Source organism: Stegastes partitus, unplaced genomic scaffold (assembly GCF_000690725.1).
Source record: "Stegastes partitus isolate 25-593 unplaced genomic scaffold, Stegastes_partitus-1.0.2 Scaffold639, whole genome shotgun sequence".
Classification (NCBI taxonomy): Eukaryota; Metazoa; Chordata; class Actinopteri; family Pomacentridae; genus Stegastes; species Stegastes partitus.
The window spans coordinates 63591-90705 of NW_007578370.1; the positions used below are offsets into that span (position 1 = coordinate 63591).

Sequence of the window (27115 nt, forward strand, 5' to 3'; positions counted from 1 at the left end):
TTTTTTGTTTCATGGTCAAGGCCAGTGAGATATCAGGTCTTTGCACCAGCAGCTCCAAAACTCTAGAATATTGTTGCTCTTTCATTCAAACGCTCCTCCTCCATTGACATTCTTAGAAAAAATCCTGAGACATACAGGTTTTTAAAGGGTTTTAGTTGCACTTATTAGCATTGTATTCTATGTTGATTTTATTCGAGTAACTGATCTTACAAGTTGCTGTCATGTTTTTAGTGTTTTATATTATTTTTTACACTTTATTATCTTATTTTATATACTTTATGTCATTTTAATTGACTAACTGGTTTTACAAGTCTTTATTCTGCACATATTTTTATTCTTGACTGTCTTATAACATGTACAGTATTTTTTTTTCAACTCAGTTTGTTTCAAAATGCGCTATTTAAGTAACCTTGATGTGATTTGATGTACAGTGTGCGGGTTTATTTCCACACTGACGGTGTAAGTCGACCTGAAACCACCTGTCACCTTGCTCCAAAAGAATAAGCAGGCATTATCTCGGCTTTATTGCAGTTTTATGAGGAGATCTGCTAACATTACGGAGGATTAACCACAGTTTGCTTATGGGATCTGTAGGATTAACTTTTATCTTGATGGGGAAGCAGCGGATAACCAATGAGCGCCCTCTCCGCGCCTCCTCTCTCCTCTGGGAGAAACATTTGACGTGGCAAAGAGGTCCGGACGTGACATAGCTGCTCATCATCTCTCCTCCTCCTCCTCCTCCTCCTCCTCCTCTCAGTTACCTTCAAACATCTGCAGGTCCGGCTACGGGAGCTCGTCCTGGTCCTCGATCTGAACCAGGACAGACAGAAAAATGTGGCTGATCGTGTTGGCCGGTTTCCTCCACTGCAGGACAGACAGAAAAATGTGGCTGATCGTGTTGGCCGGTTTCCTCCACTGCGCCTCGGCCTATGATGTGGATCTGAAGAAGCTGGACGGGCTGGCCAAAGCGAGGGTGGAGGTACAGTAAAGCTGCCTCGCAATGGGGCTGAATTAAAGCGTATGTGCAGTAATCCTGGGCCGATTTTCGGGGATCAGATTTGTTTAAACGTGTGAATCGGTGCGCTTCTTTTCCCAAATGGCCATGTTGGGCGCATGCGTGAGGGAGTCTTGTAGGAGAGCAGGACGGAGCGGTAGTAAGATGAATGGACGCGTTTACAGTAGAGCACCTCAGCAAGCACAAAGACTGCCGTTTTGCTGTTGCAGTAGCCATAAAATCTGCTGTAAAGTGGCTTGGTGATCAGTTTTAGTTTGAGGGCAGACTCAGGGTGTGTAACAGGAGGTCCTGCACAAAAGCTTCTGAAATCCTACCCCTCTTTTTTGTGAGGAACTGTGCAGTTTTCCCACAGGGTGTCACCCAATCACCCAACTTTGCCAGCATCACTGAGGAAAAGCTTTATCTGTTGCTATTGTTGTGGCAGCCACACCTAATACCTGAGGCTCAGATATCTGCAAAACCAGGTGAGCCATCCTTCCCTTCAGGCCTGAATAAATCTGAGCAAAAGTGATACCAGAACATGACCAAGAGGTCCACTGAAGTGTTACTGAACACGGATCCTGACCAAAAAACTGCAGAAAGAAGCTGCTGCGTGTAGGAAAACAACATTAGAGTTGCAAAAAGAGCTGTTAAGTCATCTTATTTCTAGTCTTAAGTAATGTCACTAAACACGAGAGCTGCTTGTAACCTCCTCCTGCATCTCATGTCTCATCTCGTTCCAGACATGCGGTGGATGACAGCTGAACAGGCTCAGAGAGGTAAGTTACCGGGTTAGGAGTAAAACAGACAGCACACTGAGAGCCAGTGTCAGAGGCACACTGAAGCCTAATCCCTTCCTAAAAGTGTTTACTCTCTGGGAAACATTTTATGTCTACGGTTTCGCATAATCCCTGACAGATCTGTCACTGAAACCGGCCTCCAAGTGAAAAAAAAAAACATTAATCCCCACTTCTGTCTGCAGGTCAAAGCCTTTGTGGTCCAGGATATTCCTCTCTAGTATCCTTTGACTCGAGTACACTGCCATTTGCTTTTTCTTAAACATGTCTGTTCATAAATTGGACGCTGTTTTCTCTTTGACTTTCACCACTTCAGCCATAACCTGGTGATGAAGCACATTCCTGGAGCCGACCCTGAGCTTGTCCTCCTGAACCACTACTACGAAGAGCTGGATGTAAGTCTTGTTTGCTGCATTTGTTTAATTGTATTTAATGCTTCTACAGTGCAGAAGAAAATTAGTGTGGTCTATATGTTGCTGTACATAAAACACATGTTAAATGCAGAAATGGTCGCTCAAGAAATATCTCCTTCAGGGGACAATAAAGTATGTTGCATCATACCATATAATAACATTTTTTAAACCAGTGTTTTAATAGACAACAGAAACGCCGGATACCTAAACCAAAGTGCTTTTCAGTAGAGAAACAAGATTAGCATAACAAATGTACTTATTAAGTTACAATAATACAGTTAGGATCCTACAATATTAGTAATTATGCAAATGTACCTGATTGATTCAAATATTGTAAACATCACAGTATTATGTAAAATATATCATGTGTCGTATGTTAAGGTACAGAATCAGGTCTTTGAAAACCAGTCAGTTCTCCATTCCTGCACACTTTTGAGCATCATTTTAAAGCAACGTCTGCTTTGTCATATTGCAGAATCCTCCCCACACCTGACACCACCCTTTAAAGGAGATTATGGCAAATGTTGCAGCAAATATTTGCTGGTGTATCTGTTCAGCTGACATGGACCAAATGAAGCATTCATTTGGAGTTGTAATATTAGTTCTGTTTTGGTCTCCTGAGGGAAATATCTGGCTCTATAGTACTCTATAGTTGCAACCTTTGTCTTTTTTTTATACAAGAGCTTCTTCACTAACAATAATTGTCTGTTTCAATGTTAGTATCAGCAGTGAGGCTGAACCAAAACAGGAAATCTGCAGGCTGGAAAACCACAACAATCTCCCAAAAGACATATAAAATGCTCTGAGCTAAAGCATCTGCAGAGTTGGGGGATGAGTCTTTATCACAATGATCAACCTTTTTCATATCAAACTGCTTTGTTAAGAAGACAAACTGCACATTCTTTATGTGTGTCATTTTAAACCCATCATCTCAGTTTTCATAAAACATATTGCACCAACAATATTTCATGTTAGTGCCATTTTAAATGCGGCAGTCAGTAAATGTATTCACTGTTAATTTATCCATTAACACGTGCGCTTCCTTCCCAGCGGATTGCTCTGTCTGACATGACCCGCTCTGAGATTAACGAGCTGCTGGGGAAACTGGGTTTCTACAAGAAGGCTCAGCCGGAGGACGAGGTGCCGGAGGAGTTTCGCTTCTCGCCTGCCAAAGACAGCCCGTTCAAAGATGAGCCTCCATACAAATCCTCCACTTCCTCCGTAGTTACAGAGAACGCCTCCTCAGAGCCCGACGCAGAAGTCAAGCACACTGACCTATAACCTGTAAGAGTGGACAAAAGTAGGAACGCTATCCCCATAGCTGCTCCACGACCCGCTGGTTACTGCAGCCGATGACAGAGATGTTTGTAATTTCAGAGTAAGGCCAGCAGATCCTGGATCAGCTCTTGGGGAAGGAGAAAATCTCACCATCAGCAGAAGGCCTTTAAAAAAAAAAAAAGTCCACAGTCTGAATTTGCACATAAAATATTTTTCATGCCACTAGTTTCTCTTGTTTTTTTGGCAGCATAATAAATCCAGCAGGCCGCTTTGTGAGTGCTTTTCTACTCTCCACACAGAGACTGGATGCGTGTGTGTTTTACTTTGTTGTTTTTGTCAATCATGTGTCAGCCGTCTTCAGGATCTTTGCATCGTTTGAGTTCTTTTGTGTGTCTATCATTGCTTCCTACCTACTGTGAAACTGAATGAAGCCTCAGGCTGAAAATCGTCTGACTGGCCTGAGGTTGATGCTGCATGTTCTAGTGGGTTGGATTGATGCACACAAGAAGACTTAAGTGAAGGGTTGTAAAAGAATAAAGTAATAAAATATGTGAAAACACAAACTCACCTCTGGCCCTCGCTGTGTCAAATCTGTTCTCTTTTACAGTCTAACATGTAAAATTGGCCGACTGCAGACTTTAAATTGCATTTAGGTATGAATGCGAGTGCAGTTAACACTTGATATCCTGAAGTAGAACCACACGTGCATAAAGACAGGTATCTATTACATCACATATTTAAATACTTGTCAAAATACAGTTAATGTGATTGATCTGAAATGGATTTTGCAGAAACATTAATCAACCTACAGATGTCCTATTTGCTGCCCACAGATTCTTGTATGACTGATTCTTTTAATTTGACTTTAAGCAACACCTGCAGCAGAAGTGATAAGAACTTCTTTAAATGGGGAGTGATGTGTGCTTTTATGAAATGAAAAACACTTTATTTATCCCAGAAGGGAAATTCAATAAATTTTTTTATGCACTATGCAGTAACTTCATAGGGTGATTAGGTTCATTTTGTCTACTTTGATTATAGGTATGAGGTTTCTTTTTTTTTTTATCAATGAGTATTTAGGAGCTGTTTTTACCTTGAGGCGAAGAAGCGATGGGAAACCAAAAGCAACATGGGCTACATGTGAGACAGACAGAGGAAAAGAAGCAGGACTGATTTTCAGAGATGTTTCTTTTTTTAAGATAATCGTCATTACATTACATTACAGGACTGGAGTTGGTGAACTTTTGGCAGCTCCAATAAACCTGGCCTCCCCTTCAGTGTCTGACTGATGATTACACTCCCGTTATAAAGAATGAAAATGTGCTTCAGGAAATGATTCAAAGCAATAATCGCCCCCTCCAACACATTGGTTTCTTAAATTGGTTTAATTGTTAATTCACATTTAACTGTGGTGCACAGAAACATGAAATTATAACGTGTTTAAGCTCTTATATACAACACTCACTGCTTCGTGGAAGGTTTTGTTTTTCAGTTGGCAGCAGTTAAGTAATATCTCAAATCATTTCTCAAATCTACTAAAACAGAGCTTTAAGAAATAAGTTTCATCAAAATCAAAATTTTAGACATCTTCTCAAAAGGAACAAAGGAATAAAAATCTTCATTAAAACTTTTTTCTGAGCTTCATGCCGTTAAATATACAATTGGCAGTTATCAGTCATGATTACTGAAAGCCGGCTTTCAAACAAAAAGCGACCCCAATTGGTTTCAGAAAACATTGTGGTAGCTTGAGCTTATCAAATTACTTTAAACAAAACTTGTAAAAGCATAATGTACACACTAGCAAAAAAAAAAGATATATTTAAAAAAAAAAAAAAAAAAAAAAGTCTACTCAAGCATAAATAAGGAGTCCTCTAGAGGAGCTGTGTGTGAGTGTTTGGCAGGGCGACGTCGGTGCGGTGAGGCCTACAGTACATCAGATAATGATACCAATCAGCGGAACGACATCAGACTTTTTGTACCAACACAAAAAACTTGTTTAACTGCAATTGTTTTTGCTGTTAAAAACTTTTCTGATGATATGATCATCAAGGACCATAAAACCTCCAACATGTTCTCAGTAGCTCTGTGGAGTTCAGAGAGGTGACATTACTCAGCACTTGACTGCAACAGTAATAAATCCACTTGAATAATGAAGAGAAAACCTCCCTGTGCTCATGTATTAAAAAGTAATATGTCAACTGATTACATCAGCATGAAAATAATAATAACTTAATGAAAATACTCCAAGCAACCAGAGTTCGGTTCAAAATGAAAAAGTACCGACATAAAAACCAAAATATGGCGTCATGTGGACGGGTGTATTTTTCTCTTTCAGTGGAATCACCTTCTAACTTGTCTGGAGGTGTGAATGTGAGTGTGCTTGGTTGTCTGTCTCTAAGTGTAGCCCTGCGATGGACTGGCGACCTGTCCAGGGTGTCTCCTGCCTTCGCCTTAAGTTGGCTGGGATAGGCTCCAGGCCCCAACGCGACCCTCGTGAGGATTAAGTGGTATATAGACAATGGATGGATGGATGGAAACACCAAAAGAAGTGCCAGCATATTACAGTAATTACAAAAGTGTAGAAGATAAAAATGTAGGTACAAATACTTTGAAAGGGAAAATGCTATATAAAAAAAAAAGCTCCTTTTATGTTTTAAACTGTTCACCACGGTAGAAAAGTGACACAGCTACTATAGGTGGAAAATAACAAAGTGGACTTTAAAAAAGTACAAACTCGAAACTTTTAAAGGTCTTTTAAAACACTTTGGCGCTCTCTTTCTGGAGAAAGGTAGAGTTTGTGTTAACAGTGTCCAGATGAGAACTGAAATAATCGATACACGTCACCACTGCCGACAAAGATACTAAGCAAACTGACACAAACACACACACACACACAATCCCCACTTTGTCCATCAGAGATGTGCAACTATTCGACCCAGCTTGTGAAAAGAGGAGAACTGACGCCACGTGGAGCCTGAACGCACACCGAACACAGGTCAGAGGTCACAGGGTCGACCCATGGACATCTCGTATCTGCGCAGGTGGTTGACCAGAGACTGTACGTAGGTGAAGACGCATTTGGAGTCGGGTTTATTACCCATGATCATCATGTCCTCCACTTCCAGCAAAGGCATGCAGTTGGCGTGGGTCCTGAGGAAGAGGCATACGGGACAAAGTGCATGAGTAAAAGAGGAGGACGAGATCAGACAGGAGAGGAGAAAAACCACAGGCTGACTAAGCAGGATACTCTCAGATTTCTGAACCATCGTGTTCGGTCATGATTATTCATACAGGAGCTTTCTCAAGATCACGAAGCGAACTGGTTAAGCAACAGTTAACAAAGCTAGTTTAAAGCACGTACACGTCGGCCCTTCTTTGGTGCGGCTGTGCTCGACTCATACTTTTCTAAATCTTCTTTTATCTCTTCTTTTCTGTGAACCACTCTATGGAAAACTCTTTAAAAGCCCTATATAAATAAACTTCACTATTGCGCTGCGTTTAAATAAACACTTTGTAGGAACAAAGACCTCACATGTGAGCCATGCAGAGAGCGACCACAGGGTGGCGTTATCTCCACACACTGTGAACCCTCTGAGGTGTCCTCCAAAGAGTACCAGAAACAGAACGACGATAAATCTCTTACATAAGAAAATAAAGGTCAATATCATAAGATGCCTTTGTGATTTAGAGTACTGTAAACAACAGTCATTCTGCATTTTAATGTTACTATACCGCCAAAAAGATTTCAAAGCCAAGTGCATAAACACCTGTAAGCTTCCACTTTATAAAAAGTCAGCGGACAGCAGAGCCTTTCCGACCTCTGCTTTGTTTCTTAACTCTTCTGTTTGAAACACTGTGATGCAGCAGTTCCTTTTAAAGTGTTGAGCTGCAGATGGTCCTGGCTCTCTGCCTGAGCCATAGTCTGGCTATGCAGAAATGCACACATGGACACACACACACTCACATACCATGTTTGGTACTTTGGACCTCAGGAGCTTCAGATTAACATGAAGGTTCAAATATCCAAAAAAGCAGCCCGTAAAGGAGTTTTCTGATCCCGCGAGAATGACATAAACCCAATCAGCTGGTAGGAACATGCAGTTAAAACACACTCTCTCCATCCCAATAAGTCTGTCAGAACCAAAGTGAGGTTCCCCCGTGTGCTTGTTTCCTCTCTCACCATAGGTTCAGTTTTGGGTGGGGGGTGTGACTCTAGGAGGAATTTTTGGTTTTAACCAGGCCCTTCGTCACCAGACCCCTGTAGAACTCCTGCAGGTACGTGTACACGCACTTCCAATCCGGCTCGCGCATCTTCACCATGTCGTCCACATCCAACAGCTGGGGACAGTCCACTAGTTTCCTGCACCCACGCCCGGCCGAGGGGGGAGAGGAAGGAAGGGAAGACCCAAACAGAGAGAGAGAAGAGGACAGGAAAGACCAAGAATGAAGGACAGATAAAAAAAAAAGAGAGACAGAAGGAACATGACAGAGATAGTGGACAAAGTGTGGGAAAGAAAGAAAGAGAAAAACACAGATAAAGCGGTGAGCAGCCAGTGAAAAAGATTCAGGGTGAAAGAAAAAAAAAAACAGCAGGAGAGAGAAAGAACACAAAAAGAAACAATAACATTACATTCTCTGTGTTCACAAATATATCCATGAGTTGACATGCTTCATGAACATCACAGTACATAAAGTCTGTGGCAAACATACATACATAGATAAGACAAAACAAAATGTCAAATGAGCGTCAGGTGATGCTCATTCGGCCTTTTTGTTTGTTGTTGTTTTTTTCTGTGCGCTAAGACGAGGAATTCTTGACTGTATAATTATTCAATAGTGTACGAACAAGACACGACGAAAAAAACAACAAGAACTTCTGCTTAATAAGAAAAACACAAAGCTACAACCACATAGTGACTCTAACAAAAAAACACACTGGTGCACAGGATGGTGTGTGTCTGAGTGTGTGCTCCAGATAACAGCAAACTCTTGGGAGGGTTCTGGGGGAAGTGAGTGATAAGTGCAACACAAAGGTGGAAAGACGAGGGGGTTGTGGTTGGGTGACAGTCCAGTGCTGAGAGCATAAATCACTGCTAGAAACATGAGTACGGTCATTATCCTACGAGGAGCATGTGAACACACAGGTGGGTGGGTGGGGCGTCACAAGTGGTGTGATGCAAGAGAGATGAGAAAGGGAAGAAGAAAAGAGAGGTATTCGGAGCAAATATAAAAAGAGAGAAAATATCCGAGAGCTCGTCCATTTTTTAACCTGTTGGTTTTTTGGGAAGGGTTTGCTCAGGGGTCTCTGGTTTAGGGCGGACGGAGGACGTCACAGAGTAGAGGACAGACGGAGAGCGGAGGTTTAGAGGCGAAGTTATTTGAGTAGTAACGGGCTCACTCAGCCTTGAGGGGGCTCGATACACCTGGGAGAGACAGGGAAAGTTAACCATGGGGCATCAGTCGAGGAGCTTCCACATACTGGTCCGACTCAAGCAGACGCTGGCACTGAATAGAACTGCTCTTACAGAGAAACGAGAGAAGGATGGAAAAATCTGTACAACGCAAAGAACGGGAAATGTGTTTGTTTGGTCTAGGGCAGCGCATAAACCCGACTTGGACTGTTTGATTTGCTTTGTGTCTTCACCCCCAGACTACATGTCTTTAAACCACAGAGGACAGTCAAGGCAGCAGTTGCATCTTCCACAAGTTTCTCCACATGTTCTCTGCCGGGCTCACCAAAACAAAGTTTCACCGCAGCTGATGTGGTTTCTCCGACTGATTAGTGCACATGTTAGGACAAACACGTCCTCTGTGTTTACTCACTCTGCAGCGCTGAAGGCCACCTCAAAGTTTTGCCTGCGGTTGCTGGGGCTCAGCGAGTCATAGTCAAAGGCATCGGGGAAGAAATTGTGCACCAGGGCACAAAATGCCATGCCGTTGCTCCAGCTGGATGAAAAATTCTGAATGTCCACATGCTGAGAGAAAAGACAAACAGAGCAGACACAGAGGCAGTGATAGATCAACGACGGAAAATCTCCCAAAGTCAGCCCAGAATATCTCAGCTCAGGTTCAGCGACGGCCTTATTGGCTGACATTAGAGGTGAGCACTAAACACGGAGGGCTGCTGTGGCCAGTTGGCTCACCTCATATGAGCGGGTCTTGGCGCGACACCAGTCGAGCAGCATCTGCTTGATGGAGTTTGCATTGGGTACACCAAAGCTGGTGGAGCGCTGAACCTTGTTTACCTTAGCCACTGCCTGATTTCCAGGGCTAAAAGAAAAGTGAGTTTTGTGTTAATATTTACATGCTTTGACGTGCTCCTTTCCTTTCTTTGGTCGTACTACCTCAGTGTTTATCCTTACCCGCCTCCTTCCTTCTCCAGCTTCTCTATCATGGCCTTGCGAGCCTGCATGGCAGAGGTCTTTGGCAGCGTCTGAGCCCTCATCAGCTCCTTACGCCTCTCCGCCTGCCGTCGCTCCACAGCGGCCAACCCACTGCTGCCACTCCGAGACGAGGTGTCATCCTCGCGATCAAACACGCTGAAGCAGTGACATTTACAGCAATTTAATTAAAGTCAAAGTGCAGGGATTTAAAAGTTTAGTGCAATGTTACTGTGTGGATGCCTCACGACCCACCTGCCCACTTTTTTGCTTGTGTTTGAGGAGGAGGAGGAGGTGTAGCTGTATGATTTTGACTGAACTGTGCCCCCTGAAATGATAAACAAACACATGCAATTGAAGCTGTGGATAAAACTGTAAAGATTAAAACTGAAATCCAGAGAGCAAAATATTGACTCACTGTCTGTTTTCGTCACATAACTGGCCTCGACAACAGTGCTGCGTGTTGATCTGCTCCCATCATCTGAACACACACAAGCACACTTAAAATTAATTATACAATACTGGACAGAGTCAATTTCAAGTCTTCTCATCCATTTTAGGGTTTACTTTTTATTACTCATTGTGTTTTCTTGCCCTACTTTCCAATTTTTACCCCCAAAATGTCTTGTGTTTCGGTATCGTTGCTAAAAATTTGTTCTGTGGTGACTTGAGTGGTTAAATACAGGCTTAAGAAAAGTTTAAAGAAGGCTAAGAAAGGCAAAGGAAAAGAAAGGAACTACCAGACTGGGCGAAGCGGTCTGTCTTGGTGACTTGGCTGAGGGTCGAGCCATCTGCCGACTTCTCCACCTTCCTCATCACCACCTCTCCGGCTCCGGCCCCAGCACGACCTTTCTGCGTTCGCTCTTCTCTCTGCTGCCGGAGCTCCTGCAGACGGGTCTCGCGCTCCTTTTCTCTCTGGTCTGGGGTGGAGGAGAGGGGAGGGGAGGAGGTGGGGAAGGTAGAGAGATGATGTCAGTGGAAAAAAAGGAGGAGGATAAGAGGTCCTAAACAAGCTGACAGCAGCTCATCTGACTGCCACAAAGATGGATTAAAACAGGGCTTCCAGATTTGAGGCGATACATTTCAGGATTCTTTCCACGGTACCGTAAAATTCCTCCGAACACACAAACACACGCAGGTGGGAGGCTCACAGCCAAGCCAAAGCTGTCAGATTACGTGTCCTGCACAAACATCATTCATCAAAAAGAGAAAACGCACCCTGATCGTCCTCTGTGGAAGCCTGAACTAAACCCAGCAATGCCCAAAATGCTGATACCTGCACTGTTACCTCCATATTTTACCTGAATGGGAGCATGTGTTTAAACATACTGTGCAGAGTAAATCTGAGACACTTATTTCTAAACTGTTAGTTCTATGTGATATTTTCCTTAGCTTTAGAGCACTCAGGACAGTCTTAAACCTGCTCGATGGCACTGACTGCACTGAACTTTTACTGATGTGTTTTTTCAGTTTAGACTAAGATATTAGAATCCAATTAAATGGTTCAGCTGTCAGCAGCTCAAAGCAACCAAGTGTCTAATGAAACCACACAGTGAGTGCCCGCTAAAAAACAGATAGTACACTAAATGTAGCAGAGGTTCCAGTGACCATGTTCAACACTCCACATTTTAAAAAAAACACAGAATTCATGCACAGAACAAAAACTGTCAACATATCCTTCATCATCCACCACATCCGAGATTCAAAGTTGCAGTGGTCCGACAATGACAGGATGGTGCACACAGAGAAACAAACGCAGGCAAGTATCAATTATTAATGCACACTGCACACCACCTGTCCTACCTATTTCCTCTTGAGTACATCCCAGCATGGCCTCTGAGGGCAGAATGGATAGGAATTATGTGGAAATTGCAAGTTTGTTTAAAATGAGTATAGAAAAGACAGAAAAAAAAATACTGAAAAGAGTGAAATAAAGTTAGGCTTGATTTTAAAGAGGCAACATCTACCTTTGATGATTTGAAAGAAAGTAGTAATCATGTGAAAATGTATGGAGCAAAAACTTTCTTGTGTAACAGATAAAAGACAGTTTTTTTTTTCTGTATGCTGTTACCTCTCTTTTTCTTGCGAAGGTCTCTCATGGCTGCACGGATCATCTTTCTCTCCTCAAAGTCTTTGGACTCATCGAGCTGTGAAACGGAAACAATGAGAGGTCACTCCTTGGAGAAAAGCCAAAATGGTATGGCGCTATTTATGCATACACTTCTAACATTAGCTATTCTGCAGACACAACGCAGAGCTCCAAGTTTTTCCAAATGCACGCTCGCATAGCTGGAAAGATTTCGTGTTGATAAACAATCCCTCTGCATGGCTGAAGTTGCTGTATTCAACTCAAAGTGGTGCTTTTAAATTTAAATCATCCATTATAACTTGGGTGTGAAGTACCATTTTGTCAAGGAGCTCTTCGTCCTCGATCGCAGCCAGCTGCTCGGCGGTCAGTTTTCCGGAGCAGTCGACGACTTTGGCCTGAGTGCTGGAGCCATTGGGGATGGCTGGGACGTGACACGCCACCTGGACCGACGATCCCGCTGAAAACACTGGCTCGGAGGCAACGACGGGCTCCGTCTCCATCTGCACAAGACACATGACGAACACAGCATGAGCACACAGACGTACAGGAGGACGGAGTATACAGGTATTCACCTCAGATTGCAAAGATTCATTTTAGAAAGAAAACCTTAGTTGGATATGTGCATCGCAGCTGGAGAGCTAACCGGAGCTCAGGCTCTAAGCTGTGTACTTACTGAACAAGAATGAGGGTTTAAAAAACATATTTCAGGCTGGCTGACATTCAGGACGCAATAAGCACTGGAGGATTTTGGTCAAACACACTGCAGCCATAATAGGCCTGAGTGTGAAGTTACCCGCCCTCTAATAATCTCTTTTTTGTACCAAGACTGCCCACTCACACTATCTCATAACTTCTTCCATCCCCTCTATTTTCCAGCGCTGCCAGAGAGAGTGACAGTAAGCACATGAGAGCAGGAGACACCCTGCCAAGTTACTGTTCGCTTAGTTCATGGAGTGTGACTGACATATGGAGTGTCTTAATGATACCAAGCGGCTGCCAGCTGAGAGTTTATGTGACAGGCATGGTACACCACTATCACCGTATGATGGGGACAATGCATTAAGAGACATAAATCTGAGAAGAAAAAAAAAAAAACAAAACACCCAAAGCCGTCCTCTCTGGTATGTACACCACAGGAGGATTGTGAGTGAACGAGCATGCTGAAGAAAAAACAGAGCACCACGAGAGCGAACACAACATTATAGGTTGTTGAGTAAACCTGGCTGACAAACTGCGAGTTAATTTCATATGGTGCTGAATGCCTGTGGGCGACTACGCGCTCTATCTGCGGCTTCAGTGCTTTTGTTGTAAGATCCAGATATAGCTCAGACAGTTGGCCCCATCTCTGTCCACAGCTGCCCAGCCCTCCTCCCTGAAGGCCCCGGACAGACCAGGTCTCACCAGGGAGGGACAATGCCCAGCACAGCCAGGGGGCAGCGTGATCAAAGGTGGCCCCTGGGTTGTAGACTTTTCTGGACGCAGAGTTTTGACCCATGGGACGGGCTGGACTGAGACACACTTGACCGATAAAGAATGTTTTGGGACACAACAAGGCAGTGACGGAGGGTGAGAAACTCCCAGATAACCTCAGAGCCTGAGTCATATTTAACGGAGCTTTAGCGTATCCTGAAGCATCTGAGTCACTGTGGCAGGAAAAAGCACTTTCTGTTTACTATTTCCGTGATAGAAAACTGTTTGATTCACTGTCTCCACCAGCGGAATCATGAATAGCCAACATGGGAGAAAAGTCATGTACTGACAAAGACAAAAGGAAACACGTTCAGATAAGGTGACCTCTCATTATCACATCCGTCTGCCAAAAGGATCAACACTTAAGAGGAAGTCAGCCACCTTGATTGAAGTAGTTGATTGGCGGACCCAGCTGTCTTTGCAGGATTAGAGAGGAATATGAACTCCGGATGGTTGAATAACTGCAGATGATGCCTAATACTCAATATCCCCTCAGAATGTCACCAGTGCACAGACCGGGTTTGTTGTAGGATTTCAAGAGTACATAAAGCAAACGGGCCAAGAGATGAGAGCCAAATGGTTCTCCTGTCAGACATGAAACTTCATTGATTATATAACAGGAATGTACAGCCTTCAGTCTCAAGTTAAACCTGTTCAAACATGGTATATCTCCTGCTCTGGCCTGACCTTTTCTACGTGCCATTCCCCTGCTCTCTTGCCGCCCATTTCATGTCTATTGTTGCTGCAACTTTTGAAATCAAAAGATAAATATCCCCCCCAAAAAAATAAAATAAAAAGACAAACATTAAACTGACAGTTTATGCCCCTGCCAAAGTGAGGATTATGGATGATGTGAAGATGAAAAATTACACGGTCACTGTTGCTGTTAAAATCATTTTTTCCCTCTAACAGGAAGTGCATCAACTCAACATAACACTTTCAAGCAGACACACACAAGCATGATTGTGAGCTAGGACACAGTTGGAGACACATGGTGTGACAGGATTGGAATACCACCACGACAGATTGCCGTGAAGTCCACCACATAAACACAATCTGTCAAAACTGACTGACAGCTGAGATGGACAGGCCTTTTTCAGTTAAAGTGACAACACAATGTGAGATTACAACTGACGGAAAGCTTAACAGAGAGGTGAGCCGCAGGTCAACGAGGACATGAGCAGGACACAGTATCAGCGGCATGGCACATGAAACTCATGGCCAGCTGATCCACAGGTATTATCAACACTGGAACAAAAGATGTTCCCGGGATTATCTGAATTAATAGGGGTCATGATCAGAACCGTTAACAGAGAGCAGTACCGTGCTGTTGTTGGGAGCAACGTTTGCCATCAGGGAGGGAGCAGAGAGGGAGCGAAGGGTTGCAAAGGTCGGTGGGTGAGGGACCGGCGTCGGCTCCAACTTCTGAGGTGGGTTTGTGGCAGAAGATCCAGAGAGTGAGTCCTGGGGGCATGACGTAGGTTCTTGGGGTGTACTTGTTTGAGGAGTGCTAGCTGGTGTGTCCTCGGCCTCACTGGAGGGAGAATCTTGAGGAGTGGAAGACGAATCATCATGTGGGGCTTCATCTGCAATCTCCTGGTGTGTGCAGGGTGAAGTTTCACCAGATGAAGCTTCGGCTTCACATGGAATTAAACAGGTGTTTTCCTTGCTGTCAAGTTCATGTAGTAAGGGATCAGGCAGCCCCATTGCCTGAAACAGTGCCTCCACTTGCCTCACCATCTTTTCTTGCTGAATTCTCAGCCTCAGGTTCTCCTCCTGCAGCCTGGCAAGGGCCTCGGCCAGAGGAGACACCTGAGCTGCCGCATCCTCCAGACGAGCATCCACTCGCTTCCCAAAGGCCTGCAAGTCACTGTGGATCTCTCCCACTGCACACCGCAAGGTTAACTCAAACTGTCTCTCTCCAAATTGTTCCTCCTCATCTTCAGCTTCCTCCTGGGCGAGCAAATCACCGAAAACCTCCTCCAGGCCGGACTCGGCACAAGCACTGTCTGGGCTGTCCAAAGCCTCTGGAGCCTGTGAGGCTGGGAGGAAGTCCAGGTTCACTCCAGGCATGGCCACGCAAACTTCACTCAGACTAAACTGAACCAACGTCCTTTAGGCTTGTCAGTAGTAAAGTGTCCCAAAAAGTTTTGACTGAGGATCAGAGGTATCAAAAGGCTGTGGCCTGTGACTCTGTAGAAGCTATCCTCTGTCAGAGACCGTCCAAACCAACGCATGTTCTTTATACCCCCAGCAAATCTTCCCTGTTTACAGGCCACCAACCTGACAGCCAATGAGCATGCAGGGAATCCTGTTTCCCAGGCAGCCCCCACCCACTTATTTCCAGGTGCCCTGAGCATGTATATTTATCTCCTACCCCGCCATTATTCCACTGAGCCACTCTGTCCTGGGGCCCTGGTGGCGGCGAGAGAGGGGGAATGTTTGTGACAACAATTTAGAAAACTCACCCCTCCCACTCCAACTTTCCTTTTATTTAGCTCACGTCCTTCACACCTCGATTGGCAGGCAACAAGGGTTTAGATGTGGCTCTGGGCCTGGGCTGTGCTGAAAGAGTTACACAGTAGTGTTTCACTCCTCTTAAAACTGCTTTCTAACAAAATGTCCTGACTAATCAGACCGCTTGTTTTGCATGACTGTGATTCAAGGCAGACCTCCAGCGGGAAGATCAGCCCATGAAGGACAAAGTGTTTAGGTCCATGACAGAACGTGCTGGAAAACCAGTGAGGATGACCCGGGACCCAGTTCTCCACTGCTCTGGGCAAGGATGTTGGGAAGGACATCACAACCCTTTCAAGATTTTGTTTTAGGCTTACTGACAAATCAGCAGCTGCTCATGTGGATGCCTCAAGCGCTTTGTGTTAAATTAAGGGTTCTCGAAGGGCGTTGACAGAAGTCTGTGCTGTACTTCATACCGTTAGATGCTTATGTAAATCATTTAAACGCCTACTGCAGAGAAATCAGGTGCCACTGTACATGCTGTACCTCTGAATGTAGCCTGAATAGAAGCACAAGGCAACACATGACCACATATAATGAACCTGTAATTCTTCATGACATGCCAATGAATCACAAGCACCAACAATGCAAAACAACACAGAAAACTTCACTGTAACTATCTGTATCTTATACATGAAGTACTGTGACTGTATTAACAATATCTTTATTAATTTTAAACTCACTAAGTGCATCAATCAAAACAGGCAAACAGAACAGCTTCCAGGAAAAATCTGACCACAAAGGAGAGTTGAGAGAAATGTCAACGGTCAGCAGGGAAAGTGGGTCAAGCCCTGTACCCACAATAATGTAAAGCAAGTGAAGTAGAAAGACGAGGAGGACAACAAACAATCACACTAGAAAGTCTATACTCTTCAGTTTTCTGCAAGCATGCTGTATTTTTGATTATAATGAATGATGAAGCTGTCACTCTTACATGTGACAATGTGTGTGGCTGTTGTGAGCCCTCTGCTGGCATTTACAAGAGTTTCCAAAAATAGTGTCGTGTAACATCCTGCAGAGTTCGAACATAAAACAACGCAGAGGTCTCATTCTGGACAAAAAGCAATCAGAACCAGTTCATCCAGACATTATTTTTTTTCTCAAAACTTTTTTCTCCCAGGTTTGCACCCTGATCTGCAGACCAGGCCTAAACCTGTGACACATGTGAACTGGTTATGTAATCAGCATGTGTCATGGATCAACAGCATGTTAACAACGGGGTCTTTATCCCCTTTTGTGTGACAGTGAGACAATCTGTCACTGTCTGTGCTCCTGGGTGTCCATGTTCATGCAGCAGCACTTAACCGGCGTGACCCAGAACTTGGCAGTAATCTCTGTGACTTCAGGAAAGACTGACTTGTCCTGTCATCACTTTTATTATAAATCTAAAGCATTATTTATATTTGTGTTCAAGGCCGAGTGCAGCGGACGGACTGCTCAGATGAGCGGGAGCAGCTGTGATCTCTTGGAGCAGGAGGCATCAATAATAAGCCGTCGGTCTCACCTGCCTGAAGTGAACTTTCATCACCGCGCTGAAACACGACAAGCATTTTGAACTCGCCATTAACTGAATCTCACTCTTGCATTCATTATAAATAATAAGAATCCACCTCATTGTTTCTGTGGCTTCGATCATCTAAACCTTTCTCTAGTTGAAGATTCTAATTTTGAGGTGATCCCGCTGCAAAAGCCTACGTTATCAGCAAAAAACTGTTTTATTGGGGGAAAAAAACACAAGTAAGGGAATAGCGGAGTTTGTGAGTGTTGAAGTTAGACCACCAAAGAGAAGCCCAGACCACCCAGACAGATCAGAGTTTCAGACGGGAACCACTGTGGTCAATTAACTACAACCAACAACACTAAACAGGAAAAGCTTTTTCAGACTCATGTTACGCTGCGTGCTGCCTTGGTATCTGCACACTCTTCCTCACTAATGTGAAAAGGAGGGGCTGCTTTAAGATGATCCTCCTCTGACATATCACCATCTTCCTCACACACGAACCGGGAAAAGTCAGACAACAGGTGGGCTCTGGATCCGTCTGAATGCGATCGGGTTGATGCTAACCAACAGTGTCTGCTGCGGTTTCTCCAATCTCATTAGCCGAGTCACTCAGGATCAGTCTTTGTATGGTAAAACTTGAGCGAATCTGGCAGAAGCAGCTGAAATAGCAGCTTATGCGAGTGATGAAAGGAGAGACAGACTTAATGTCGCAGTCGTGTGGTTTATCAGAGAAGGAATTCATGTTGAGCCCAGACGATTATGATGCAGTTGTTTGTTTGACCGTGGATGTGACCCACAGTCTAGCAGCGCTGCATGCAGTCACGCCCGCTGTGTTAGATGCTGCAGCCGGTGTTAAGGCCTATTGTTAAACCCACAATTATGAAACAGAGTTAGCGCTGAAGATTGATGACTGATGCACGAAGCAAGCTATAATCCATGGCGGTGGTTGCTGTGGTAAACAATGAAACATCCCTGTCATACCAAGTGAAGAGTGCAGATTTTGTTATGCAGTTTCTTTAACGGCATATATTTTTTATCATCATTTTAAAAAAAAACATGCTTGGACACAATCCTGCACACACAAAGACATTACCTGCATGCTGTGATAGTGGGATCAGTCAAAAATAAACCTCATCTCCTGCAGAATCGCTACCTTCTTCCTGCAAAATCTGCTTTTTATAGGATCTTTTTTTTTTCTTTATAACTGTCCTTATGCTTGTGCGTCTCAACAAGGACCCCAAATGATGGAGACAGCCTAATTCCAACACCTTAAATCCACCCTGCAGCCTCCTCCCAGCCCTAATTACCCAGCTCCCTGAGCCCATAACCAGATTACATCAGAGGGGGAATACACAGCCACTGAAAAGCAAACAGGACATCACGTCTTGTCTCCTCTTCTTCTAAATCCCCCAACTCTCCATTCACTTCCTTTCATGGAGGAGTGAAGAGTTTAAGGAAGAGGCAAATGGGAGTTTAGTTGCTCTTCTTCAAACCTCAGAGGTCATTAAGAGGTGGGAGGGGATCTGATTGCGCTCTTAGCTCATTATGACAGCAGTCAAATGACTACTTTCAGCCTGTCAGAGTGCGCAAAGAGGTGCATCTTCAAGTTTTTGCCCGCCCCAAGAAAAGACCAAGTGATGAAGGACTTGTGTCAGCATGTGTTTTAAAGCAGCTGGACAGTAAATGGTGCGGACGAAGACAGACAGGTGTGATTTAGGAAACATTTCCCAGATAAATCTCAGTGGGCAACGGCCTGCAGAGAGAAATCCAGGAATGCCCAGAACACCTCCCTCGCTCTCCCTCTCCTTCACATACCCTACAAGGACAGATGTGACTGGCTACCCGCTCTGTGTTTGATAAACACTGCTCTTCCCTTCTCTCCCTCCTTTTCTCACACTCTGTCTGTCCTTCACTCTCCTGGCTCGCTTGCTTTTCAGGCCTTTATAGGTGCTGTGACAAGGACGCAGCAAAAAAACCCCAAAGGAATTCAATTAAGTCAGTGGTAGATGAAATACAAGATAAAAACAAAGCACTAATCTTAAATTGGGAACGTCTAGAAACCGATTTGTTCTGTGTGTTTGATAAATTCTGTCAAGTTTCTGCCTCGAGACGTTCCCAAATTGTAATGCAGACTGTACCTTGATGGAGGGTCCAGAGGTGATACTGGATGAGGAGAGCTTGAAGGGCGTTGCTCTTAGACCGAGGGTCAACTCTGAAACACACACAGAAAACACAAACGTTTACTTGGATTGGAAACATAAAATATTTCTTCTAAGACACTAAATTGGGATCAATAATAAAGAGTCCCCAAAGGCTGAGAGAGTTGCCGTTGCCTATAAATATGTGCACAATTGAGATGTGTGCATGGTCTTGCACTGTGATGGTGTCGGCCATAAATCAGTTACATAAGCTGCCACGGAGTCCTAAACAACACAGACTCCTGTCTAATGACAAGTGAGCAAATGTAGATGACGCCACCTTTAACATAAACAGCTTTTTTTCATTGGCCTCTGAGAGCACACACACACACACACACACTCAAAAGCTATATCATAAAAACGCAGGATTGATGCACACCAGCGTACATTTAATAGCCTTTGTAGTGCTTTTGAGGGAAACCGGAGACACAATCGCAGGCTGTCTTTACTCAGAGTGAGGTTCCCAAAAAAGGAGCCCAAAACTATTAAAGCAAATTGAGCCGAAAAGACGCCATGTGACCCTCATGATGGAGCCCAGTAAAGCTCCCAGAATGTGTCCTGGGAGGGAGGGGGGGGCCCGGGAGTCGCTCTAAGAGGTGAAGAAGCTGGAAACGCGCAGGTCCAGTTGGAGTTTTAAATAAACTGTTTGGGTTGTGGATCCCGGTTGCTGAGAAGAGCTGAAACTTAAGACATCTTGTTTGGACAGACTGTAGCAGCAGCTGTAGCGGTCTTGCCTCTGAAACAGATTGTTTGATGTTAAAGGTGTTTTTGTTTCATGCATTTAGTGACTCTCTGCTGGTACTGTTTGTACTATGACTATACACAGCACTGAGTATGTGCATGAGTTGACAGGAACATGCTTGAGTGCAAAGTATGAACACTTAATGCAGGTATGCTACCTATTTTAGTATTGCAAATGAGATTCAGTAATTTAAATAATGAAATACTTGTGGCCTAATACAGCTAACAGGACAATAATACAGGTGAGCACAACATTTCACCTGCAGCACAGTGACATCTTTATATATCTTTTTTAAATCCACTAAGTTCACTACCTAAAAAAAAAAAAAAAGTGGTGGGCATCTCCTGGGCATTTTTTCCCCCCAATAAAAGCTATCATCACAAGAGGTGCTGGTGGCCTAGAGTCCATGAACTTTTCTGTTAGACTGTTTACCCCCAAAAAAACTACACACCTAAAAATACTACTTCATTGTTTCATGCAAACTGCAGGTGCTCACTGAAATCTCATATCAGTTATTGTTTCCTCACTTTTGACACAATACGTCCCAACTGTGTCCTACAACTGAATACAGCATGTCCTAAGTTGTTGGAAGGAAGCTTTCAGCCAGGAAAACATGGACACCGTTTCTTGTTATCCGACAATAGCGATAGACAGGAAACACGTGCGCAAAAGAAGGCACAAAGGTAACCGTCCCCATTCAAACCGAGGATGCTGCAGCGACTCAAACTGCAGTTCTTCGTCTCTTATCAGACAGGGTGGCCGCTTGGCCGTTTTCCCAGAAACATTTTTCTCATTCAAATGCACACTCGAACGAATGATGCAAGTAAGTGTGCGTTGTTTTAGATAAAGAGGGGGCAGACAATATCTACACAATGTAACAAAGCACTGTACTGTGTGGGCTGCACTGTGACAGTATTGCCATTGAGTTTGGCCTGTTGGTGCTTTCTTTGTCTGAATAGGCTCTTTGCTGTTGACTTGTGACCTTGCCCCCCCCTCCACACTGTGCAACATGCCCACGCTATAACAAATACCTCTCAGTGCCACCATGCCATGTAATATTCTGCCCTAACATCCATGAGCTTTGTTTCTTTAGCCTCACAGAAACCCTTGTCATCATCCCACTTGTGACCGATTGCTTGTTTCTGGTCACTTCCCACAGTGATTCCAGTGTGACCCACAAGCTGGTATTAGCAGGAAAGCCACACTAAATCGAGACCACCAGAAAGACAGTGGGCTACAGCCTATTAAAAAATCAATGTAAGTGTAACTAAAAACACTCTTGCACCATGTTAAACTGGCTGTTGACTGGGAGAATTTATTGCACTACAACCTGTTGCTGTCTGGCAGATGCTCCTACCTTGTCTTTGCCCCAGAGCATTGGTGCTGATGCGCGGGGTCATGGTGGTGATGGGTACGATGTTGCCTCTGGGGGCCGATGTAGACGAGCTGGTGGTGGTGCGCCCATCCTTGATCTCAATGGTGAGGAAAGTCTTCATGTCCGGGTCTGCCTCTCCCTGGGTGACCTTTGTTCCAGCTGCTCTCCCTGGGGTCCTGTCTTCCTTTGAGTTACTGGAGGCGTGCACATCTTTTTCAGCTGGATGTCTCGTCCCACCCATGGAGTTCTGCGATTGGTTGGCTGAAGACAGAGGTTTGCTGGCCACGCCTCTTGGCTGAGGTGTGGCCTGACTCTGGGATGCAGCGGAGGTGATGGATGTGGAGTCCACACGAGGCCTGCCTGGCCTGTCTCCAGATGTGCTGAGGGATGCTGCTGTGTGTGTAAACAGCTCGGCAGCTCTGGAGAAATTTGACGGGCCGCTGGTGCCGTTCCTCAGAGGGGTTTTCTTCAAAGCCGGGACACTTGGGCTCTGGGGTTCTGTGAACTTGCGCATTCGATCGCGGACAGAGTTGGTGCGGCTGAACTGTTCCAATACAACATCTTTCTTTTCAGGTGCTGTCGGGGCAAAGCACAGGAGGGGAGTTGATGTCGCAGAAAAACAGTGAATAACTCAACACAGAAGAGACACAGAGCCCAGATCTCCTCCACTATTCAGGATGAATTTAGCACAGTTAAAGCCTCTTGCTCTTGTCATCTCCTCCTCCACCTCTAAAGCTCCCTACAAATCCCATTCCTCTCTTCCTCCTCTTTCTAGGTTCTGCTCCAGCCCCGTTTTTTTTTTTTTTTAAATTTTTGCTTGACTTAACCTCCACTGTGTTGACATCTTTTAGTAGCAGTTTTTTTTAGACTTTTTTTTTTCTTACATTCTCAGATGGTTAATACTGTCAGGTGAGACGATGTGGATAAATCTCATGGAAAAATGCTAGTGACTAGAGGAGAAGATATCCACTGACGTCATCCTAACAACAGCAAAAAATCAGCTGCTTACGAGGAAACCCACAACTTGCAATGCTGTGGACACAGAGAAGAGCCCCATCTTGTATTTATAACATGCTCTCTTCCTAGCCATCTAACCTGGAAGTGGTCTGATATGGCACTCCAGTAGCTTTGATTATTTCCACATACAGAAGTCCTGCAGAATGTGAACCATCTGTTGTGCTATTCCAGACTAAAAGGCTTAACGCCCATCACTATTTTTTCAGGACCCAATTAACAATGATTTAAAAGAGAAGCGAAGCGATTCCTCACATTTGAGACAGGGGAAATGAGGACTGTTCCTTCAAAGATTGCAACATCTGATGTTGATTATTTTGCTTTTGATTAATCAGCACAGAATTGTGAGACTTGGACTAGCTCCTTACCAGAATTCTTTGCTTTTCCATGAGTGAGGGACAGGTCGTTGTTAACAGTTATCTAAAAAGCAAAAACAACAGAGAAACATGACAGAACAATCAGTAAAAGCAGCAGAGGAGATGAAGGGTTAACATATAATGTGCCTGGACTGACAACCACAGAGCTGCTATACTGAACATCTCCATGTTTATGAGAGCAGCAGCGATGTACATTCACGAGGGGCTACAGTGTAAACGGATCGCTGTGGTGACAAAACACACATACATACACGAAATCCTAATAAAGAATCGAATGGTGGTGTTCTCATTACATAACATTTGTGTTTGGAGTGAACTGTGGGCCTCTGTTCTTTTTTTAGCAGCGGGGCCACGATGGACCCCAGAGTGTTTACATTACTCTCAGGAGACGGCGCATCGGCGTATATTGCAGGGAACAATAAAAGAAGCCCGGGGCCAGCCTTAGGTAAACACATTTAGCCGTGCGACTCGATGGCGTCATGGTGACCCGAGGTCCCATGACGGGAAACGTTTTTGCTTAACAGTTTTACAGTTAGAGCAGAAATGGGAGCTCCGTGTGTTCGTTGAATGAAGAGAAACAGAATCTCTGGCCTTTAAAAGTTGTTAATTCCTCACTGACGCCAGGTGAGGCTGACACAGCGCTGAGGTGAAGCAGAGACCATCAGGTACACAGTTTGTTTGTGTAACCAAGTAACAAAAGCTAAACAGCATCTACCAGGAGCTCGACTCGGTGTGTTTATGGATGCCAATGAGACCTGTGTGTCACTAAAGAACGAAGTGTCAAGAGTTTCTTGTGATGGATAACGAGACAGAGAGAAAGCAAAGAACTTGGACTGTGAGCTTGTCAGTGGCTGTGCAGCTCAGCACCACACCCTAGTGGTGCAGTTATGATAACTGCTGTGGATTGCTGGCTGTGCTGAGACACATACGGGTAACAGATTAAAAGAAAACAACAACGTAAAGTGCATGTTAAGCCTCCAGAATAGCTATACTATACCTTAGCAAAGACTCTACAAGTCTCTGCAAAAATAAAAATTTTCTGTCCTTTGCTTGCAGATGTTTGTCTCTAATGACACAAGTCAAGTGATTCACAGAGCAGATATGCAACTTAGTTTTAGCTAGACTTTAAAGGTGTGTCATCTGGCTGAGATGACTGTGAAATTATAGTTATTTTCATGTTAATCAATCCCATCAGTGACCCGTCCTGCTTTGTATGGAAGCCATCAATCATTTGTTAAGGTTTTCATTTAATTGGTCACCTGTCTGTGTGTTTCTCACACATCATACATTCATCTGATACAAGGGTTATATACTCCACCTTTTGTTTCTGGAACTCAGTTTTTCCCTTGGCGCTGCCATTGAGCAGCCCATTTGCAGGTTCTCTCCGAGATAAAACAGCCCCATCAGGCTGCTCCTGGTCAGCCGTCTGGTCCTGGTTAGACTCAGCCTGGATGCTGACTGGATCTTGGCTTCTGCTCTCGCTTTCTGAATCTGTGCTGTAAGTTGAGCCACTCGTGGCTACCTCCGCCTCCTCCGCTGGACCCCTCTCCTCAGAGGACATACTCACACTCTGGTCAGATGTCGCAGAGTCCGTCCGTTTCCTAGACAACATGCTGTCTGAAGCCCCAGAGCCGAGACGGGGTCTGACTGAATCAGAGACATCTGAGCCCAGTCTCTGTCTCATGTAAGACTGGGAGCTGATGCTTCGCTCTGATGCACCAGAGTCTAGCCGACCACGCTGGGAGGAACTCTGGCTCTTGTCGGAGGCTCCAGAGTCCAGCCGGGCTCTAAAGGCTGAGCCCAGACTCTTCTCTGAGCTCACAGAATCCATATTGGATCTGGTCACGCTGCCGTCTGAAGCCGAGGAGTCGGACCTCTGACGCTGAGACAGAACCAGGTCAGGCTCTGTGGGCACAGCGTCTCGCTGAGGCTGGATCAACAGCGGTCCGGAGCCATCGTCCTTTACCAGCTGATCAAGAACCAACACCATGCCTGAGTTGGACCCTGTCACAGAAAACACAAACGAAAGGTGAAGAATAAATGTCTTTGTGTACCTCGTGGCTTATCTGATTTTGTGAAAACAGATTTTCATGTCACTTGAATCGTCTCAAGAAAAGCAGCAAAAAGCTAAACTGAAGAGGGCGTTTCTGTATAAAGAAACAGTAGCCGGTGAAGTTAAAGACTGAAATGATGTAAATGAAATACTTCCGCAGCAATGAGGGCCCAAGAGAGGCCTGGCTAGAAAATATCAGTCAGGATCACAGAGAAGGCATGTGGAGACATGAGGGGATGTAGACATTTCCTCCAGACTGGCCTCAGTTCCTGAGCCAGATTTGTGAGATTGTGATGGTGGATGTGAGTAAAAGAAGGAGAGCTCAAGTGGAGAAAGGGAGCATGTGGCACAACCACAGGTGGTTACCAACTACAAGGAGTCGGGGAGAAAGTGGAGGTGAAGTAAAGACTAGGGAAAACACTTCCCCTCCCCTCTGTTCTTCACTGCTCCTTCTCTCCTCAGGAAACCACACTCCAAACAACACTGTGGTGCCCACATCCTCCCCGTCAGATAGTTTCTACCTCCAACACCCCACGGAGCTACTATACGATCAAATATCTGAGGTTGTGTATGCACCACAGATAAGGAAAACAGAGAAAACCAAAAGTGTATCCAGTTCCCACATCACTATGTCCAAAGCGAGGCATGAAAACACTTCTGAATGAACTTAGTTTGCACCAACTTTACAACCAAATGGGGTTCACCAAGTATGCATGTCTGTCATTTACAAACCAAATCAAAGAGGGACTCCAGTCTGACCGGAGGCAGCCAGCAGCATTTCTTTCAACTTTCAAGAAGACGGGATCAAGGGTGAACATTGGCAGCCTCATTTAAAGCAGCTGATCTTTATTTAATCATTATTGCGTAACACACAGCAAAAAAAACAGGCTCAGTAAATTTATAAAAACCGCAAGTTTACAAATTGCTTTGGACGTGAGAAGACAAAAATAGCAACAAGTTGTTGATTAAACAGAGGAGATGATTATGTAATTCGGTCTAAATAGAAAACATGATTATGATACCCAATTAGGACAATAAATTGCTGCAATTGTCACATGTGACACTGAACGGTCTAATGATGCACTCAACTCAAATTCAATTACTGGTCAGCTGCAGCTGAAGTGAGAGCCAAAACACTCTGCTTCTTCAGAAAACTCTCACATTATTGTTCACAACTTTGCCATTGGGAAGCCGTCGTATCTATTGTGTGGCGATTTCTGGGAAAATCCCCCACTGCTCCTGCATAATGAGAGGCTTGCTTTTTGCTTCAAAATAGCTACAAAAGCTGCAGTCCGCTGCCAGTCAATATATAGAGCACAAACAAAGGACAACCGAGAGTTTTATATAAAGGCTTTACAGTGAAGCAGAGGCCCGATGACAGCTCATATTTTTCCTCGCTGCAAACTGGTCAATGCGAGTTTTTCAGTTTTGCCTCAGCTGCTCGGGATCACAGTGTAACATGGGTTCATCAGACCTCCGCTTTGGATCAACAGGTTGGATAGACTTTTTTTAACGTAGTCTCTTAGTCATGAAGTCATCTCATAGAAGTTGTGACGTTGCTTTCCCATAATGCTACCAGATAAATAAAATTTCTGCACTGTGCTGTAAAGACTAGAATTTGCAGCAATGCTTGTGATCCCTGGAAGCTGTATCTGAGCTGCAGAAAGTGATGCTTGAGTGTAATGCTAATGTGCGCTCAAAGTGACAATGCTGACAAGATGGGAATCATTTTCAGTGTTTTTTAGTGATGAACTACATAATAATTTTGGATGAGATTAAAAAGGTTCTAATTCATTCAGAGGGGAGCATGAATGCCTAAGCGAAATTTCTCAGCAATCTATCTCATATGTATTAACAGAACATTTAAGACATTTCGCTAAATATAAGTTTAAACCTTGTGGTGCACCAGCAGAAACG

The 27115-nt window shown here is 44.3% G+C and overlaps 2 protein-coding genes across 5 annotated transcripts in view; one reads left to right on the top strand and one right to left on the bottom strand.

Moving 5' to 3' along the window:
• The first annotated feature begins 870 nt into the window (after positions 1 to 870).
• selenom (selenoprotein M) lies at positions 871 to 4049 on the top strand. The gene is given in 5 exon segments (XM_008289825.1): positions 871 to 979; positions 1738 to 1773; positions 1977 to 2011; positions 2108 to 2186; positions 3255 to 4049. Coding segments are annotated over 5 exon segments (477 nt in total). The 5' UTR covers positions 871 to 883; the 3' UTR covers positions 3486 to 4049.
• A 1895-nt stretch (positions 4050 to 5944) lies between these two features.
• smtnb (smoothelin b) overlaps positions 5945 to 27115 on the bottom strand; it is a 47772-nt gene continuing 26601 nt past the window's right edge. Inside the window, exons 7-21 of one of the 4 annotated variants that reach the window (XM_008289827.1) lie at positions 24464 to 25149; positions 23137 to 23188; positions 21737 to 22330; positions 19578 to 19651; positions 12266 to 12451; positions 11934 to 12009; positions 11666 to 11698; positions 10603 to 10782; positions 10281 to 10343; positions 10118 to 10190; positions 9845 to 10021; positions 9626 to 9752; positions 9306 to 9457; positions 7663 to 7842; positions 6545 to 6632 (exon numbers count right to left, since the gene is read on the bottom strand). In XM_008289827.1, the coding sequence (XP_008288049.1) occupies positions 7695 to 7842; positions 9306 to 9457; positions 9626 to 9752; positions 9845 to 10021; positions 10118 to 10190; positions 10281 to 10343; positions 10603 to 10782; positions 11666 to 11698; positions 11934 to 12009; positions 12266 to 12451; positions 19578 to 19651; positions 21737 to 22330; positions 23137 to 23188; positions 24464 to 25149 (2621 nt within the window). In that variant the 3' untranslated portion in view covers positions 6545 to 6632; positions 7663 to 7694. Of the gene's footprint in view, positions 6633 to 7662; positions 7843 to 9305; positions 9458 to 9625; positions 9753 to 9844; positions 10022 to 10117; positions 10191 to 10280; positions 10344 to 10602; positions 10783 to 11665; positions 11699 to 11933; positions 12010 to 12265; positions 12452 to 19577; positions 19652 to 21736; positions 22331 to 23136; positions 23189 to 24463; positions 25150 to 27115 lie in introns of all 4 variants that reach the window. The other 3 variants (XM_008289826.1, XM_008289830.1, XM_008289828.1) reach the window with 3 other exon arrangements.